The 15223-nt window shown below is 31.5% G+C and overlaps 1 protein-coding gene and 1 long non-coding RNA gene across 2 annotated transcripts; one reads left to right on the top strand and one right to left on the bottom strand.

The window, feature by feature from the left end:
* Window positions 1-668: 668 nt before the first annotated feature.
* On the bottom strand, window positions 669-1378 carry LOC150030155 (uncharacterized). Its single transcript, XR_016527141.1, has 2 exons — window positions 1144-1378; window positions 669-1052 (listed from the first exon to the last, which is right to left on the bottom strand). It is a non-coding gene; the product is annotated as an uncharacterized LOC150030155 (long non-coding RNA).
* LOC120079209 (U-box domain-containing protein 51-like) lies at window positions 726-14418 on the top strand. Its single transcript, XM_090310020.1, has 9 exons — window positions 726-1095; window positions 1257-1375; window positions 3136-3254; window positions 8014-8261; window positions 9437-9503; window positions 10372-10759; window positions 10847-10948; window positions 11034-12224; window positions 14165-14418. Exons 1-9 carry the CDS (start codon window positions 933-935, stop codon window positions 14279-14281), a joined length of 2514 nt encoding a protein of 837 aa, XP_090166146.1. The 5' UTR covers window positions 726-932; the 3' UTR covers window positions 14282-14418.
* Window positions 14419-15223: the final 805 nt, after the last annotated feature.

Consider the following 15223-nt stretch of genomic DNA (forward strand, 5'->3'; position numbering starts at 1 on the left):
TAAGACAAATGACTTGAGTGAGAAATAATATTGCAAATCAAATTTTAGCAACACATAAATGATAGAAAGAATTGTATTATAGTTATTAATTTTGCATTGAGACTTATGTGTATTTGATAATGTAAATTTTTAATAATTATTTTTTCTATTTTAATAATTTTTTAAACTATTAGTAAAAAGTATATAAATAAGGAAGAAATTTGGGGTGGAAGTCATATCTATAGACTTAATTTTCAAAAATAAAAACAAAAAATTAAATTGTTATCAAATGGGATCTTAGTTTTTTGTTTTTGTTTGAAAAATTAAGCTTATAAATATTATTTCTACCTTCAAATTTCTTACTTTATTATCTTTTGCATAAAAAGTAACTTCTAATTTTTTTTTCGAAATTTGACTATATAGATGCAAATCATTGTAAGAAATCTAAGAAAATAAACTTAATTTTTCAAAATTAAAAATGAAATAGTTATCAAACAAGATAGTAATTTTTAAAAATTTATTTTTATTTTTAAATTTTAGTTAAGAATTTAATATACTCAAGAAAGATGCAAATAAACTTAATTTTCTAAATAAAAAACAATCTTTACTAAACCAACCTACATTTTTCACTTTAAATAATATATTGATGCAAGGGAAATAATGAAGTAAAGAAAGAAGGAAAAAAAAACTATCGTCTTCAACAATACTTGCAACGACAAATCAAACATTCTGTAAACAAGAAATCCAAGCTTGTTTTCTGGTTCAAAAATTAAACAGAAACCACTTAAAAATAGATAATTACAAAGAAAAATTTTGTTACACCGTTGAAAAATCATTCCCATCTCATCTTCCCCACAAAATCCCCTTTCTCGATTAAAACCATTTTTCTCGAATTTTTCTCCATAGATTCAAACAAGAACAAGAAAAAAGAACTCAATTGAAGCAGGAATTGAATGGCGAAAGGAGGAGCTCAAAAGAAGGATGTGGCGGTGGCGATCGACAAAGACAAATGCAGTCAAAACGCTTTGAAATGGACAATCGAACGCCTTCTGAGCAAAGGCCAAATGGTTACTCTGCTTCATGTTAAACAGAAACCGTCTTCTTCAGCGCAACCGAGTAAGAACAAACAAAAATTGGGGGAAATTTTGGAACTCTAACCCTAACCTTTGAAAATTTTCGGTGTTTCTGCGATTCTGTTCTTGAATTTTGATGTTGAATTGGTTTTGTATAGTGACGAATCTGTTCTTGAATTTTGATGTTGAATTGGTTTTGTATAGTGACGAATCTGAGTGCGGATTTGGATCTGGATGAAGCGGCTTTGAATAAACAGCAGACTGATAATCATGCTAGAGATCAGTTCTTCCTTCCCTTTCGTTGCATTTGCACAAGAAGCAATGTCAGTTTCACTCTCCATCACCCTCAAACTATATATAAATATTTTAATTAAACTTATAAATACTATTTTTTACCAATAGTTTTTTTCTTTTTTTCAGAAAACTATATTGATAGTTTTAAAAAAGAGTAATTATTTCACAATTTTATTTGATTTTAATAACGATTGATTTATATCCCTTCATCCAGATAGTTTATCACTGATACACTCCAAAAATTTTGAATTTACATTAGGTTATATCATTTAATAATTTGGATCTAATTTACAATCGATCATTTCTATAACGATTGATTTTTTATATTAAATTTATAAATACTATTTTTTTCACAATATTTTTTTTAAAAAAGATTAACTAGAAAATTAAGGTATCTGTTTAATAACAATTTGATTTTTGATTTGTGGTCTTAAAAATTAAGTTTATTATTTTACTCTCAATTTCATACTATAATTTTCATCTGTTTTTGGACAGAGTTGAAATTCTTAACTATTTTTTTTAAAAAAAATAAATTTTAAAAAACTATTTTTCTTAGTTTTGAAAACTTTGCTCGTTTTTTTAAAAAAATATTGATAAAAAATAAATAATAAATCAATAAATTTAGAGAGAAATTGGTGATTATAAGCATAGTTTTCGAGACCTAGCTAGAAACAAAAAAAACTAAGGCTCCATTTGATAATTATTTTACTTTTTAATTTTAATTTTTAAAAATTAAGCCTATAAACATTCATTTCTTGTTATACTATCTACTTCTTTTTAATGTTTTAAAAAATCAAGTCAAAATTTGAAAATTTAAAAAAGTAATTTTTAAAAATTTATTTTTGTTTTTTAAATTTGACAAATAATTCAATTATTATATTTTAAGAAAGAAGCAAACCATCGTATGAATATAAGAGAAAATATATTTAATTATTTTGAACCACAAACAAAAAACAAAATGATTACCTAGTTACAAGGTCTTAAAAAAAAACAGTTTTAAAGAACTTATTTGGTTTTTAAGCTTCAAAAACTAATAATTATCGAACCAGACCATGATATGTCTAATTACTAGTATCCTTTTGATTTTATTATTTTATTTATTTTTTTAAGAGCGAAGTTCTAACCAATTTTGTGTGTTATAGATTGTGAACTTTAAAAAGTTCGTTAGTTTAAATATTAACTTTGTAATAATTCTTTTTGAATATAGATGCATGTTTCCCAGTAATAATCTTACTGTCTTTTTTCACCTTTTTTATTTTTTATTAGTCAAATTATAAGGACAAAATAAGCTTGTAAACAACTAACCCTTTTTTTTCCTCAATATTTAACTTGATTGATCGAAAACTGGATAACAAAATAAAAAATCATATAGTCAAAGTAATTTTTCTAAGTTCAATTTCAAAAACACAAAAATTAGATAGTTATCGAATGGGATTATAACAATTTTTTTTCTTTTTTTTCTTTTTTTTTTTTGAGTTCAACACAACATTTTAGGGTGGAAGATTAGAACTTTTTACCTTAGAGATATAGGTTGACACATTGTATTATTGTTATTGGTAGAGGAGTTTTAGTCCAAATAACTCATCGGTATATTTTTAAGTTGATTATAGATCAATTGGTTTAGACATATGTCTCCAACTTAAATATCAAAAGTTTAAATCTCTTTTGCATGTATTAATTTAAAAATGTAATCGAACAACTATTTTAAGAGAGAGTTTTTCTTTTTTTTTTTTTAATTACTAGTTTCATTCACAAATAATCTACAAATGTCATATGTTTGAAAGAACAGATACCATGCAATGAGGTGATGTTGGAGGAAGGAGAGATTCCAAAGACATTAATAAATTATGTCTCCAAAAATGTTATAGACATTTTAGTACTTGGTGCCCCTACAAGATCAATTTACAAGTAATTTCCTTCCTCATTATTCTATATAAGCTCAATTTTATATATATCAACTTCTGTCATTTATTTAAAATCTACCTATATTCTTTCAAAAATTACAATATTACTGTTGAATGTTGATAAATATATATTTTAAATCTCCTTCTAACGTAGAAAAACAACTTGAATGTTAGACAAAAAGTTAAAATGTTGTTCTTTGAGGTTTAGTTCAAAAATACTGCATCTTAGTCACATCTACGTCGATTTTTCTAAATAAATATGATGATTTTTGAAATAATTGTAAAGTTTAGAGTATGTTTTTTTTTTTAATTTAATCTTCTATATATCTTATTACTACTAAATAGGATATCTTATATATATGCTTTAACATGATTTATTTAAAAAATAATTGGTCCCTACTAAATCTACCTTTATATCATTTTAAAATATACTTAATCTTCACCTCTGATTAATTTTGGGATGAGAAGAATGTGAAATGTCTTCTAGATTTGAGGTGTTATAATATAGAGGAAGAAAAGAGAATAACAACACACAGTTACGTGGAAACCCTAGTACAGGGAGAAAAACCACGATATAGAGATCTTTCTTATTAGTTAATCTGATATACTGAATACACAGGGACACAACGTTTAAATAGACAGTAGGAAACCTTAGAGGCCTACACACTTACATAAATGCCCCTAGGTTAATAACCCTATTTTCAACACTCCCCCTCAAATTGGAGCATAGATATCAACAAGGCCCAACTTGCTTATACAATAGTCAAAGCTTTGTCTTAGTAATCCCTCTGTAAGCACATTTGCAACTGGTTGATTTGAAGGAATATAAGGGATGCATATGTTTCCACTGTCCAGTCTCTCCTTAATGAAATGTTTGTCAATCTCTACGTGTTTAGTTCTATCATGTTGAACCGGGTTATTTGCAATACTGATGGCAGCTTTGTTGTCACAAAACAATTTCATCGGAAGCTCATTATCTTGCTGGAGATCAGATAACACTTTCTTCAACCAGATTTCTTCACAGATCCCCAAACTCATGGCCCTATACTCAGCCTCAGCACTACTTTTAGCAACGACCCCTTGTTTCTTACTTCTCCAGGTGAATAGATTATCCCAGATAAACGTACAATACCCAGACGTCGACTTTCTGTCAACAACAGAACCTGCCCAGTCAGAATCAGTGTAGGCTTCAACAGATCGTTTATTGGACTTTCTGAACATCAGACCCTTGCCAGGAGTTTTTTTCAGGTATCGAAGGATACGTTCAACTGCTGTCATATGATCTTCACAGGGAGCCTGCATAAACTGACCGACAACACCTACTACATACGAAATATCTAGCCTTGTATGAGATAAGTATATCAACTTCCCGACTAACCGTTGATACTTCTCTTTATTAATAGGAACTCTATCATTCTTCTCACTGAGCTTCGCATTGTACTCTACTGGTGTGTCAACAGGTTTACACCCAGTCATGCATGTTTCCTTTAGTAAGTCCAAAGTGTATTTTCGTTGAGAAATTGAGATACCTTCCTTTGATCAAGCCATTTCCATTCCCAGAAAGTATCTTAGCTTACCAAGGTCTTTAATTTCAAACTCTTCGACCATATTTGTTTTGAGCCTCATGATCTCAGCATCATCATCTCCAGATAAAACAATGTCATCAACGTAGACAATAAGAACAACTATCTTCCCTGATCTCGACTTTTTTGTAAATAGAGTGTGATCAGAATGCCCTTGAACATATCCATGTGCTTTCACAAAGGTTGTGAATCTGTCAAACCAGGCCCTTGGAAATTGTTTCAACCCATATAGCGACTTTCTCAATCTGCACACCCTGTTTTTGAACTGACTCTCGAATCCAGGAGGAGGACTCATATAGACTTCCTCTTCAAGTTCCCCATTCAGAAACACATTTTTAACATCAAATTGGTGTAAGGGCCAATCCTTCTTTACGACAACTAACAAAAGCACTCGGATAGTGTTTAGTTTGGCCACGGGAGAAAAAGTTTCAGAGTAGTCTACTCCATAGGTCTGAGTAAAGTCTCTTGCAACAAGCCTAGCCTTGTACTGGTCAATCGTCTCATCTAACTTGTATTTTATAGTAAACACCCATTTGCATCCAACTGTCTTGTGCCCTTCAGGTAGAGCCACCTGTTCCCAAGTTCCATTCTTCTCGAGAGCTCTCATTTCTTCTATAACAGCAGACCGCCATTCTGGTTTTTTCATTGCAACATTTACGTCATTTGGAACCATCACAGTGTCCAGACTGGTAGTAAACGTTTTGAACTCGGGTGCCAGATTACTATACGTCATGTAACTATGCATAGGGTATTTAGTACATGAACGAGTGCCCTTCCTCAGAGTTATAGGAAGATCGAGAGAGGCATCACACTCCTTCAACTTTCCAGGCTCCTCATCATGATCGGCTATCTGTGTATCAGTGATTTCAGTAGTATCCTGCACATCATCAATAACTATAATAATTTCATTCTCAACTGTCTCCTCTTCTGGCATACTTTCAGTATTACCACTTCCTTTGCCCTTATCCTACCTGTATTCATCTCCATACACACATCAACATCATTAGTTTCAAGAATATACAACCTGGATCTGATGGCGGGTCTGACTCATGTATTGGAGCCGGCGGTTCTGGTTCGACAGGTGACACTGCTTCCTTCCTGAGATTCTTCCTATAGTAAGTTTTCCAAGGAACTTGGTTGGTAGAAAGGACCGAGCCGTCATGCTCAGAACTAGGCTCAGACGAGATATGAATAGGAGTTGACTCTAAGGAAATAGCATAAGAGGACCAGTTAGTCTCTTCACTCATGTTCTTCCCCTAAAGATGACTAACAGGAAAGAACGACTGATCCTCGAGGAAGGTGACGTCCATAGAGACAGTATTTATGAGATGACGGATGATAGCACTTATACCCACGTTGATGAAGTGGATATCCAACAAAGACATACTTCTGAGCACGAGGAGTAAATTTTGTGCGGTTTGGACCATGGGAATGAACAAAGGCAATGCAACCAAAGACTCGAAGGGGAACATCGGAGATTAACCAAGTGGTTGGGAAGGACTCTTTAAACATTTCCAAGGGAGTATGAAGGTTAAGAATACGAGAGAGCATCCGATTAATGAGATGGGCGGCAGTAAGAACTGCATCCCCCCAGAAGTATGACGGAAGAGTGGCAGATAACATAAGAGACCGGACTACATCCACTAGATGACGATTTTTCCGCTCGGCTACTCCATTCTATTGCGGAGTATAAGCACTCGAGCTCTAGTGGACAATTCCCTTAGAGATAAGAAAATCCCTGAAAGAGGTGTTGAAGAATTCTCGCCCATTATCACTATGTAAAATTCCAATCTTCACATTGAACTAAGTCTCGACAGTTGTATAAAATTGTTGGAAAATGGATGATACCTCAGATTTGTCAGTGAGGAGGAAGACCCAAGTAAGGCAAGTGTGGTCGTCTATAAACGTGACGAACTAACGTTTACCCGTGGAAGTAGTAAAAGGTGAGGGATCCTATACATCACTATGAACAAGAGTAAAAGGACTCGAGAGTTTGTAAGGCTGAGACTGAAAAGGAACACGACTTTGCTTGGCACGAATACACACATCATAATTTAAAGAGGAAGTGTTAACATTACGAAATAAATGCAGAAACAAATACTTCATATATTGAAAATTCGGATGTCCTAAACGGAAATGCCACAACATAAAGTCATTTTCAGAAACAAAAAAAATTTAATGACATAACGGCTAGGGTTTCGTCACCTAGCTCTGATACCATGTTACAATATAGAAGAAGAAAAGAGAATAACAACACACAATTACGTGGAAATCCTAGTATAGGGAGAAAAGCCACGATATAGAGATCTTTCTTATTAGTTAATCTGATACACTGAATACACAATGACACAACGTATAAATAGACAGTAGGAAACCCTAGGGGTCTACACAATTACATAAATGCCCCAAGTTTAATAACCCTATTTTCAACATGAGACACAACCATGTAACCCAACAACAAGGGATGCTAGATGTATGCATTTAAGGAGCTAACTCTTTTTTCGATAAACGTTTTGAATCTCTTGTCCCCATGAGAAAGAATACATGTCAATTACTATTATGTTATGTTCGTATTGGTTTAAGTGTTAATTTGTGGTAACCCAATTCAATTGAAAATTTACTCAATGTAACTCTCCAAACATATAACTCATTAGATGCATATGATTAAGAAACTATATTTTCTATGTTAAATAATAAGTTTAACTTTTTAACTTTGAAGTTTGTATGCATTTGGTTCCTAAACTTTTGAAGTGTTTAATGAGTCTTTAAACATTCCTGGAAAATTTGATTTTTTGCAATTAATTAATTTTAAATTTTCAATTTGTGTTTAGCAGATCAGTACATATAAAAGTAGACACAAACCTCAAGGCTCAAAGACTAAAGTTGTAATTTTAACCTATTTCTTAAATATTTGTCTTATACATAGAACGTTATAAAAGTGATCACTTTCTAAAAAATGATTGTTATAAAAATGATAGTCACAGTGTATCAACTCGATACTCCATTACTTCATATCCTAAGCTTACTTTTCGAAATGAATTAAAACCGTCATATTAGGTATCAAAATAAATCAAGTTACATAAACTTACCAAACAAACATGCATTCTTTGCCTCTAAACCAAATTAAAGGATGAAACCCAACAAAAAATATGCTTATTCTTCTTGTTCTTCATAATGTAGGAGATTCAAGTCAGATATCCCAGGTACTGTATCAAAAGGAGCACCAGACTTCTGCACAGTTTACACTATTGGCAACAAAGGCAAGGTTTCAGTGAGACAATCCACAGCTCCGCCCCCAGCAAAGCCCGTTGCTCCGCCGCGCACCCAGCTGCAGCCTGCCCCGCCGCGCCCTCAACTGCTACATCAGCTCACCAGCGCCTCGGAACTTGCGACCGAACCGAATCAGCCACGCAGCCAATCGGTTAAATGTATGTCTTCTCTGCTTCCATTAATTACACTTTTCATCCATAAAATTATTATTTTTTTCTTTTATAACTTTTTAATAGAATAGAAGTAAGAATTTCCTAGGAAAAGCAAAAAAAAATCGAAATTCCGTTTGATAACTATTTTGTTTTTTGTTTTTTTGTTTTTGAAAATTAAATTTGTTTTTTCCATATTTTTTATTTGTATCTTTTAAGTATAATGACTGAATTCTTATCTAAAAACAAAAACAAAAACCAACTTTTAAAAACTATGTTTTTTTAATTTTCAAAATTTGTCTTGGTTTTAAATCATTGGTAAAAAGTAGATAACAATGAAAAAAATTTGAAAGTGAAAGCGGTGTTATAGGCTTAATTTTCAAAAACAAAAATAAAAAGTTAATCGATTACCAAATGGGCCTTAATGTTTCTAATTCTAATTTTTTTTAATTATATATATAATTTCAATTATAGTATAATTCATAGGGATGAATAAGAAATAAATTCTTCAAATCTTGAGTCCTTTTATATGTTTAACCTTTTCAATCTACAAATTAAAGATGGGATAATTGCCTTCTTTGCTCTATTCCTAGTTTTTCTTGAAATGGAAGTATATTAAAATATCTAATAGGTCTCTCAACTTTTAAAAATATCTAATAAATCTTTAAATTTTCAATTTTTTATCTAATCTATCAACGAACTTTCAGTTTTGTACGTGAAAGTCTTTGATGTATTCAATTTTTTTCTGAAAAAATAGCATTTAATCTATTAGATGTAAAATAGAATTTTGTGTAACAGGGAACCCTAAATTTCAACTTTTTAAGACTCAATTTAAGATTTATTAAAATTACATAGATTAAAATCGTAAAAACTTTAAAGTATAGGAATCAAAATAATTAAATATTTGTTGGATAGTTAAAAGTTGAACTTTTCATAATGTCAGTAAAATTCCTTCTAACATGTACAGGTATAAAACAAGGTTCTAATATGTACATTTTCTATGTACTTTGGTATAAAACAAGGTTTTAGATGTTTAGAAATATTTATGCAGAAGTATAAAATTTGAAGGATTAAAATTATCAAAAGAGAAAATTAAGGTTTAAAATTAAAAATAAGCTCATTATTTAGAGGTGTAAAAGGTCTATTTTATCCTTAAGAGTTTGTGTTTGGTGATTTGCTTGCAGGTTTAGAGACTCAAAATAGCCTAAAAAAGGTTCCTTCTCGTGCCATTCAAGAAGAATGGGAAATGAAGTATGTGTTCTTACGTCTTTACCCTCCAATACTTTGTTCTTTGTTAGGTTAAATTATAAAACTTATCTTTTGTCCAATTTTGTATTCAGTCCTTAGATTTTGGATTTAGTTTTTATTTGGCTTCTAAATTTTAAAATATTACACTTTTACCATTGAATTTTGAGTTTAATTTCTATTTGGCCTCTAAATTTCAAAATATTACATTTTTACTCTATTCACTTTTAATCCGTCAATATCTATTAATTATTTTAAAAGAAAAAAAAAATACTCTTAACGTGGTTGTGGCCTTAGAACAACATTTTTCAGTCCAAATTTCTACTTCAATTATCAAAACATCATTCCAAGTCCTAATTTTTGTTTGAATCCTATAGAAATTCTATTCAAGTAATAAAAGTGTTCAAATATATTAAAGGTGATAATATTATAATCCTCTTTTTGGAAGTATAGGATATTTTAAAAATAAATATTTTACCATTTTTTATTAGAATAAATAATTAGAACCAACCATCTAATATTTCACAGTTGAAGAATTAAATTCATTCTTGAATAAATTTATTTGGTTAAAAAAATTTAGCACTTAACTAATTAAATTAAGTAAAGTGTCTCAACATAATCAACTAGATCCATAAAATCCTTGTAATAGGAAAATTTTTCTAAAATTTTTCTAACACTAAATTAGTATCTACTATTTTCATTCATTATTTAACCAGTCATCAAATAATTTATTTATTTATTTAGTAGACACATAATATACTAAATAAAAATAATAATAGATGAAGGGGTAGCTCGTAGTTCATCTAAACGTCCAATCACGTGTATTTCGGTGAATTTTGTGTTTTAATAAAATGTTTTTGGGTGGGGTGGGCAGGTCGCCATTTACAAGGCCAGGTTCAAGGGCTTCAATGAGCAAAGTGATGGAACCATTCATGGTAGATTCCGACATATCGTTCGTCAGCAGCGGCGGGAGGCAGAGCGTGGACCATTGCTACCAAGGGGCGTGGACCTCCGGCACCGGCACCGACTCGTATCGTCTTTCTAACGCCTCTGAGTTTGAAGTTTACAGCCCCGGTCCGCCTTCGCCTATGCTAGAAATGGGAGGAGGAGCCAACAAATCCATTAATAATACTCATGATAATTATAATCGTAACAGCAACAGCAACAGCAACAACAACAATGCCTCTTCTTACCCTCAGGATATGTCCTTTTGCTCTTTACAAAGTGAAACATTCTCTTGGCCATCCAATTCGCACGCTCAGGTGTTCTTCCTCTTTCTCCGCTTTCAATTTTTTTTTAATCTGTAATGACTTTGTTTTTAATCTGTAATGATTTTTTCAATTCATAAGGATGATGTTGAAGCTGAGATGAGAAGGCTGAAATTGGAGCTCAAACAAACCATGGATATGTACAGTACAGCCTGCAAAGAAGCCCTAAATGCTAAGCAGAAGGTTTAATTTCTTTCCGCCATTTACGAAACCTCAAAACTGTTCCTCTTAGATCTATAATTTTGACTGAAAACCGATTTATTTATAGGCGATGGAGCTTCATCGTTGGAAAGTTGAAGAAGAGCAGAGGTTAGAAGAGGCGAGAATGGCGGAGGAAGCAGCATTAGCAATGGCGGAGAAGGAGAAGATGAAATGTAAAGCAGCGATGGAGGCAGCTGAAGCCGCACAAAAGATCGCAGCACTCGAGGCGAAGAAAAGAGCAAATGCGGAGAAAATGGCGAACATGGAAGCACAAGAAACGGAAAGAACACTTTCATTTTCAGGATTTGGCCATGGACAAATCGGTTACAGAAAGTACACAATCGAGGAAATTGAAACCGCCACGAAAGGCTTCTCCGATGCTCTGAAGATCGGTGAAGGCGGTTACGGTCCAGTCTTCCGTGGAGAACTGGACCACACGCCGGTGGCGATCAAAGTTCTCCGACCAGATGCCGCTCACGGACGATCACAATTTCAACAAGAGGTTGAAGTTCTAAGCTGTATTCGACATCCAAACATGGTTCTTCTTCTCGGAGCCTGTCCTGAAAACGGTTGTTTAGTTTACGAATTCATGGCGAACGGAAGCTTAGAAGATTGTCTCTTCCGAAAAGCCAACGATCCAGTTCTTTCATGGCAGTTACGATTCCGAATCGCGGCGGAGATCGCGACTGGACTTCTCTTCCTGCACCAAACAAGACCAGAGCCGATCGTACACCGCGATCTGAAACCGGGGAACATTTTGCTAGATCGGAACTACGTGAGCAAAATCAGCGACGTCGGACTGGCGAGGCTGGTTCCTCCGTCAGTGGCCGATTCAGTGACTCAGTATCGGATGACGGCGACGGCAGGGACATTCTTCTACATCGATCCAGAGTATCAGCAAACAGGATTGCTAGGGATTAAATCAGACATTTACTCATTGGGCGTGATGCTTCTGCAAATAATCACAGCCAGGCCGCCGATCGGACTAGCGCACGCCGTCGAAAGAGCGATTGAGAAGGGGAAATTTGCAGAGATGCTTGATCCGGATGTGAAGGACTGGCCGGTTGAAGACGCGTTGAAGTTTGCGAAGCTTTCGATTAAGTGTGCAGAGATGAGGAAGAGAGATCGACCGGATCTTGGGAAGGTGGTGCTGCCGGAACTTAATCGGTTGAGAACAATGGCGGAGGAGAGTATGGGATTTCGGCCGTTCTGCGGCAGCAGTACATGTTCATCGCCATATGCAAGCCAGACTTCTCAGGTAACTTTGTTTTTCTTCTTCTTCCCGCCATTGATGGTGTTCAAATTTTGCTAATTAGTTTATTTCCTCATTTTCTTTAATTTCAACTCTTTTTATATGATTTTTTTTCTTAGCCTAGGATAAAAACACCTTTTAGTCCCTAAATTTTCACACAAGTAACAATTTAATCTCTAAATTTTAGTTTGTAACGATTTAGTTCATATACTTTCATTATTATAACAATTTAGTCCATAAATTTTAAAATTTGTAATGATTTAGTATTTATGGTAGAAATTAGTGTTAAGATTTAATGAGATTTCATATATAAATAAACTAATAAACTAATTAGAGACACGATACTTTTATAAAATACAAAGTCTACATCATAAAAACATAAAAATTGATATCTAATTTTGATATATATATTTTTTTATGTTAGGACTTAATTGTTACAAATTTGAAAGTATAAGAATTAAATTGTTACAAATTTGAAATTTGAAAGTACAAGAACTAAATTGTTACATATTAAAGTTTAAGGACTAAAGTATTGCAAACTTGAAATTACAAGAACTAAATTGTTATAAATCAAAATTTAGAGGCCAAATTGTTATAACTTTCATGAAAGTTAAGAGACCAAAAGTGTTTTTTAAATTATTAGCATTAATGTTGAAATTTATTAAATTATATATAAAAAAAGACTAAAGTTTGTTTCAATTATATTCCAAACTTTCAAAAGTTTCATTTTAACCTTTGGAGTTTCAAAACAACTCTGTGAGACTTTTGTTGTTAAGTTCATCTATCAAAAAGTTTGTGTTTGTTTATGTGTTGTTTACGTGACCAAATTTAATATATACAAAAAGTAAATTTGGGAGTAAAGTTATAGAAAAAATCATAAACAAAATAACCAAAATTTGGAGTTCGACAATGTGTATGTTTTTTTTTTGGTATACAAAAGCTTATAAGAGTGGAAAACAAAAGTCCTATTTTTTATAGGAAAATATTTAGGTGTAACTTGGGTTGGGACACTTTTGCTGTACGCAATTAAAATTTGACACCTGTTAATTCTGTATAGAAAAGGAGAGTATGAGATCTAGATTATACCTAAGTATTACTTTTTTTAGTAATTTAATCTAGACTCTTAATTATTAGTATATTGGCTTTATTAATAAGATTATTTTCTTTTTTCTTCTTCAAGAATCGTAGGCTAAGGATTCAACCATCTAGTAATTGTTCTTTTTTCGTCTCCTCTGAGATGGCAATACTTAGTTATTGTTGATTTAGATTGACTAGAAACTTTTTTTATTTTATTTTATTATTGTATGCATGAACGCGATTTAATTATATTAAAATTATTGTATTTTCTACTAATTTAATAAAATGAATAATTGTCAATAAATACTAACATTTTATAATAGTAATTAGTAAAGACTTGATTGGACAAAAGAAAGAAAATTTCAATAGAGAAGATGAAATTGAATTTGAAAATAACTAATGAAAACAAAAATTTTAAATGCGAGGTATAAATTTTATCTTTTTAACAATTGTTTGATGATTTTGTTGATAATTTTATGTCTTGAGAATTAAATGTGTTAGCTAATATTTTGTTCTTCAAATCTTAATTAACAATGCAAACTTCAAATTTTGGCTAGAATTTTAACAATAATAGTCCAATATTTGGAAGAATTAAGATCGAATCCATCAAAATTTGGAATATAAATAATTTTTTTTTTTAAAAAAATGTTTGTCAATGATAAAAAATATCATCCTTTATCTGCAATAGATCGTGATAGATTACCATCTCTGTCTATCATGACACAAATAAATACAGATAATAGTTTATCGCAGTTTAATAAAATTTTATTATATTTGTAAATATTTTAGTTATTTTTTTATATTTGAAATTAATCCATTTTTTTAATAAAAGAATAATGAATTTGATTGATTTTTAATTCGTAAAACAGGAAATGATAAATAGTGTACATCAAGAGCATTGGGGAGCATGGCTTGAGAGCTCAAGCAGCCAATCAGATAGCAGCACGTCATCATATTCAGGCAAAAGACCTTATAGGTTGGACTAAGCAAATGTAAATACATGACTTGCCAAAATAAACTTCACTAAGTGGTATTAGTATAAGGTCGGAGTTAATCTCTATACCGGGAAGGTATAAATTGTACATGCATGACTTTTTATTTAATCAATTTTTTGTTTTTCTTTTGGTTTCGTTTTTGTCCTTTGTTTTTAAAAAATAGTTTTTTCACGTTTCTTAAACACATATGTTTAAAGTTAAAATACTATTTTAGTCTTTATATTTTGAAGTTTATTCTATTTTTAGACAATGTATTTTTAATTGTTCATTTTTAGTCCTTATATTTATAATAAATCTTAAATTTAATCATCCAAAGTTAATTTTTACCAAAATTAAATAAATAATAATAATAGTTTAATGAAAGTTAATATGATATAGGAATATATTTTCAAAATTTGTAGTAAAAATGCTATTAAATAACGAAAAAAATTATTTAAAAAGTCAATGATAAACTAACATCGGAGTCACTGAACTGGACAATTGAAAGTACATGGGCTAGAATTAAACAAATTTCAAAGTATTAGGGACCCAAATGGTATTTTAACTCATTTTTAATTCTTTACCAACTATGAAAATAGAACTAAAGTTTTTAAACCTCGATAACAAATAGGTTATCCTCACAAGTATCTCGCTCTCTTTAAGAAAATTCAAGAACAATATAAGCACGTGTTAAATTGCATTTTGAAAGTGTGGAAAAGAGGAATTTGTAGTGGGGTGAGGAGATTTGAACCATAGACCTCTTGCTCCTTAACTTATACAAATGTAAACTCTTGATGTACTAAACTCTGGTTGGAATTTCCACACTAAATTTGATAAAAGAAAAAACATCTCAAATTTCCTATCTCATTTCAAAGTTAAAAAAATTCTATAATTAATGGTAAATGTTAAAATATAATAACAGTGGTTAAAGTTGGGGGAGTATTATGTTTTTAC

This window comes from Benincasa hispida, unplaced genomic scaffold (assembly GCF_027475165.1).
Source record: "Benincasa hispida cultivar pf3 unplaced genomic scaffold, pf3_genome.v1.1 HicScf516, whole genome shotgun sequence".
NCBI lineage: Eukaryota > Viridiplantae > Streptophyta > Magnoliopsida > Cucurbitales > Cucurbitaceae > Benincasa > Benincasa hispida.

Coding starts and splice junctions, on each gene's coding strand:
- LOC120079209 (XM_090310020.1), top strand. CDS start 933: ATGGCGAAAGGAGGAGCTCAAAAGAAGGATGTGGCGGTGGCGATCGAC. Junction 1,376..3,135: donor GCATTTGCACAAGAAGCAAT/GTCAGTTTCACT, acceptor TTGAAAGAACAG/ATACCATGCAATGAGGTGAT. Junction 8,262..9,436: donor ACGCAGCCAATCGGTTAAAT/GTATGTCTTCTC, acceptor ATTTGCTTGCAG/GTTTAGAGACTCAAAATAGC.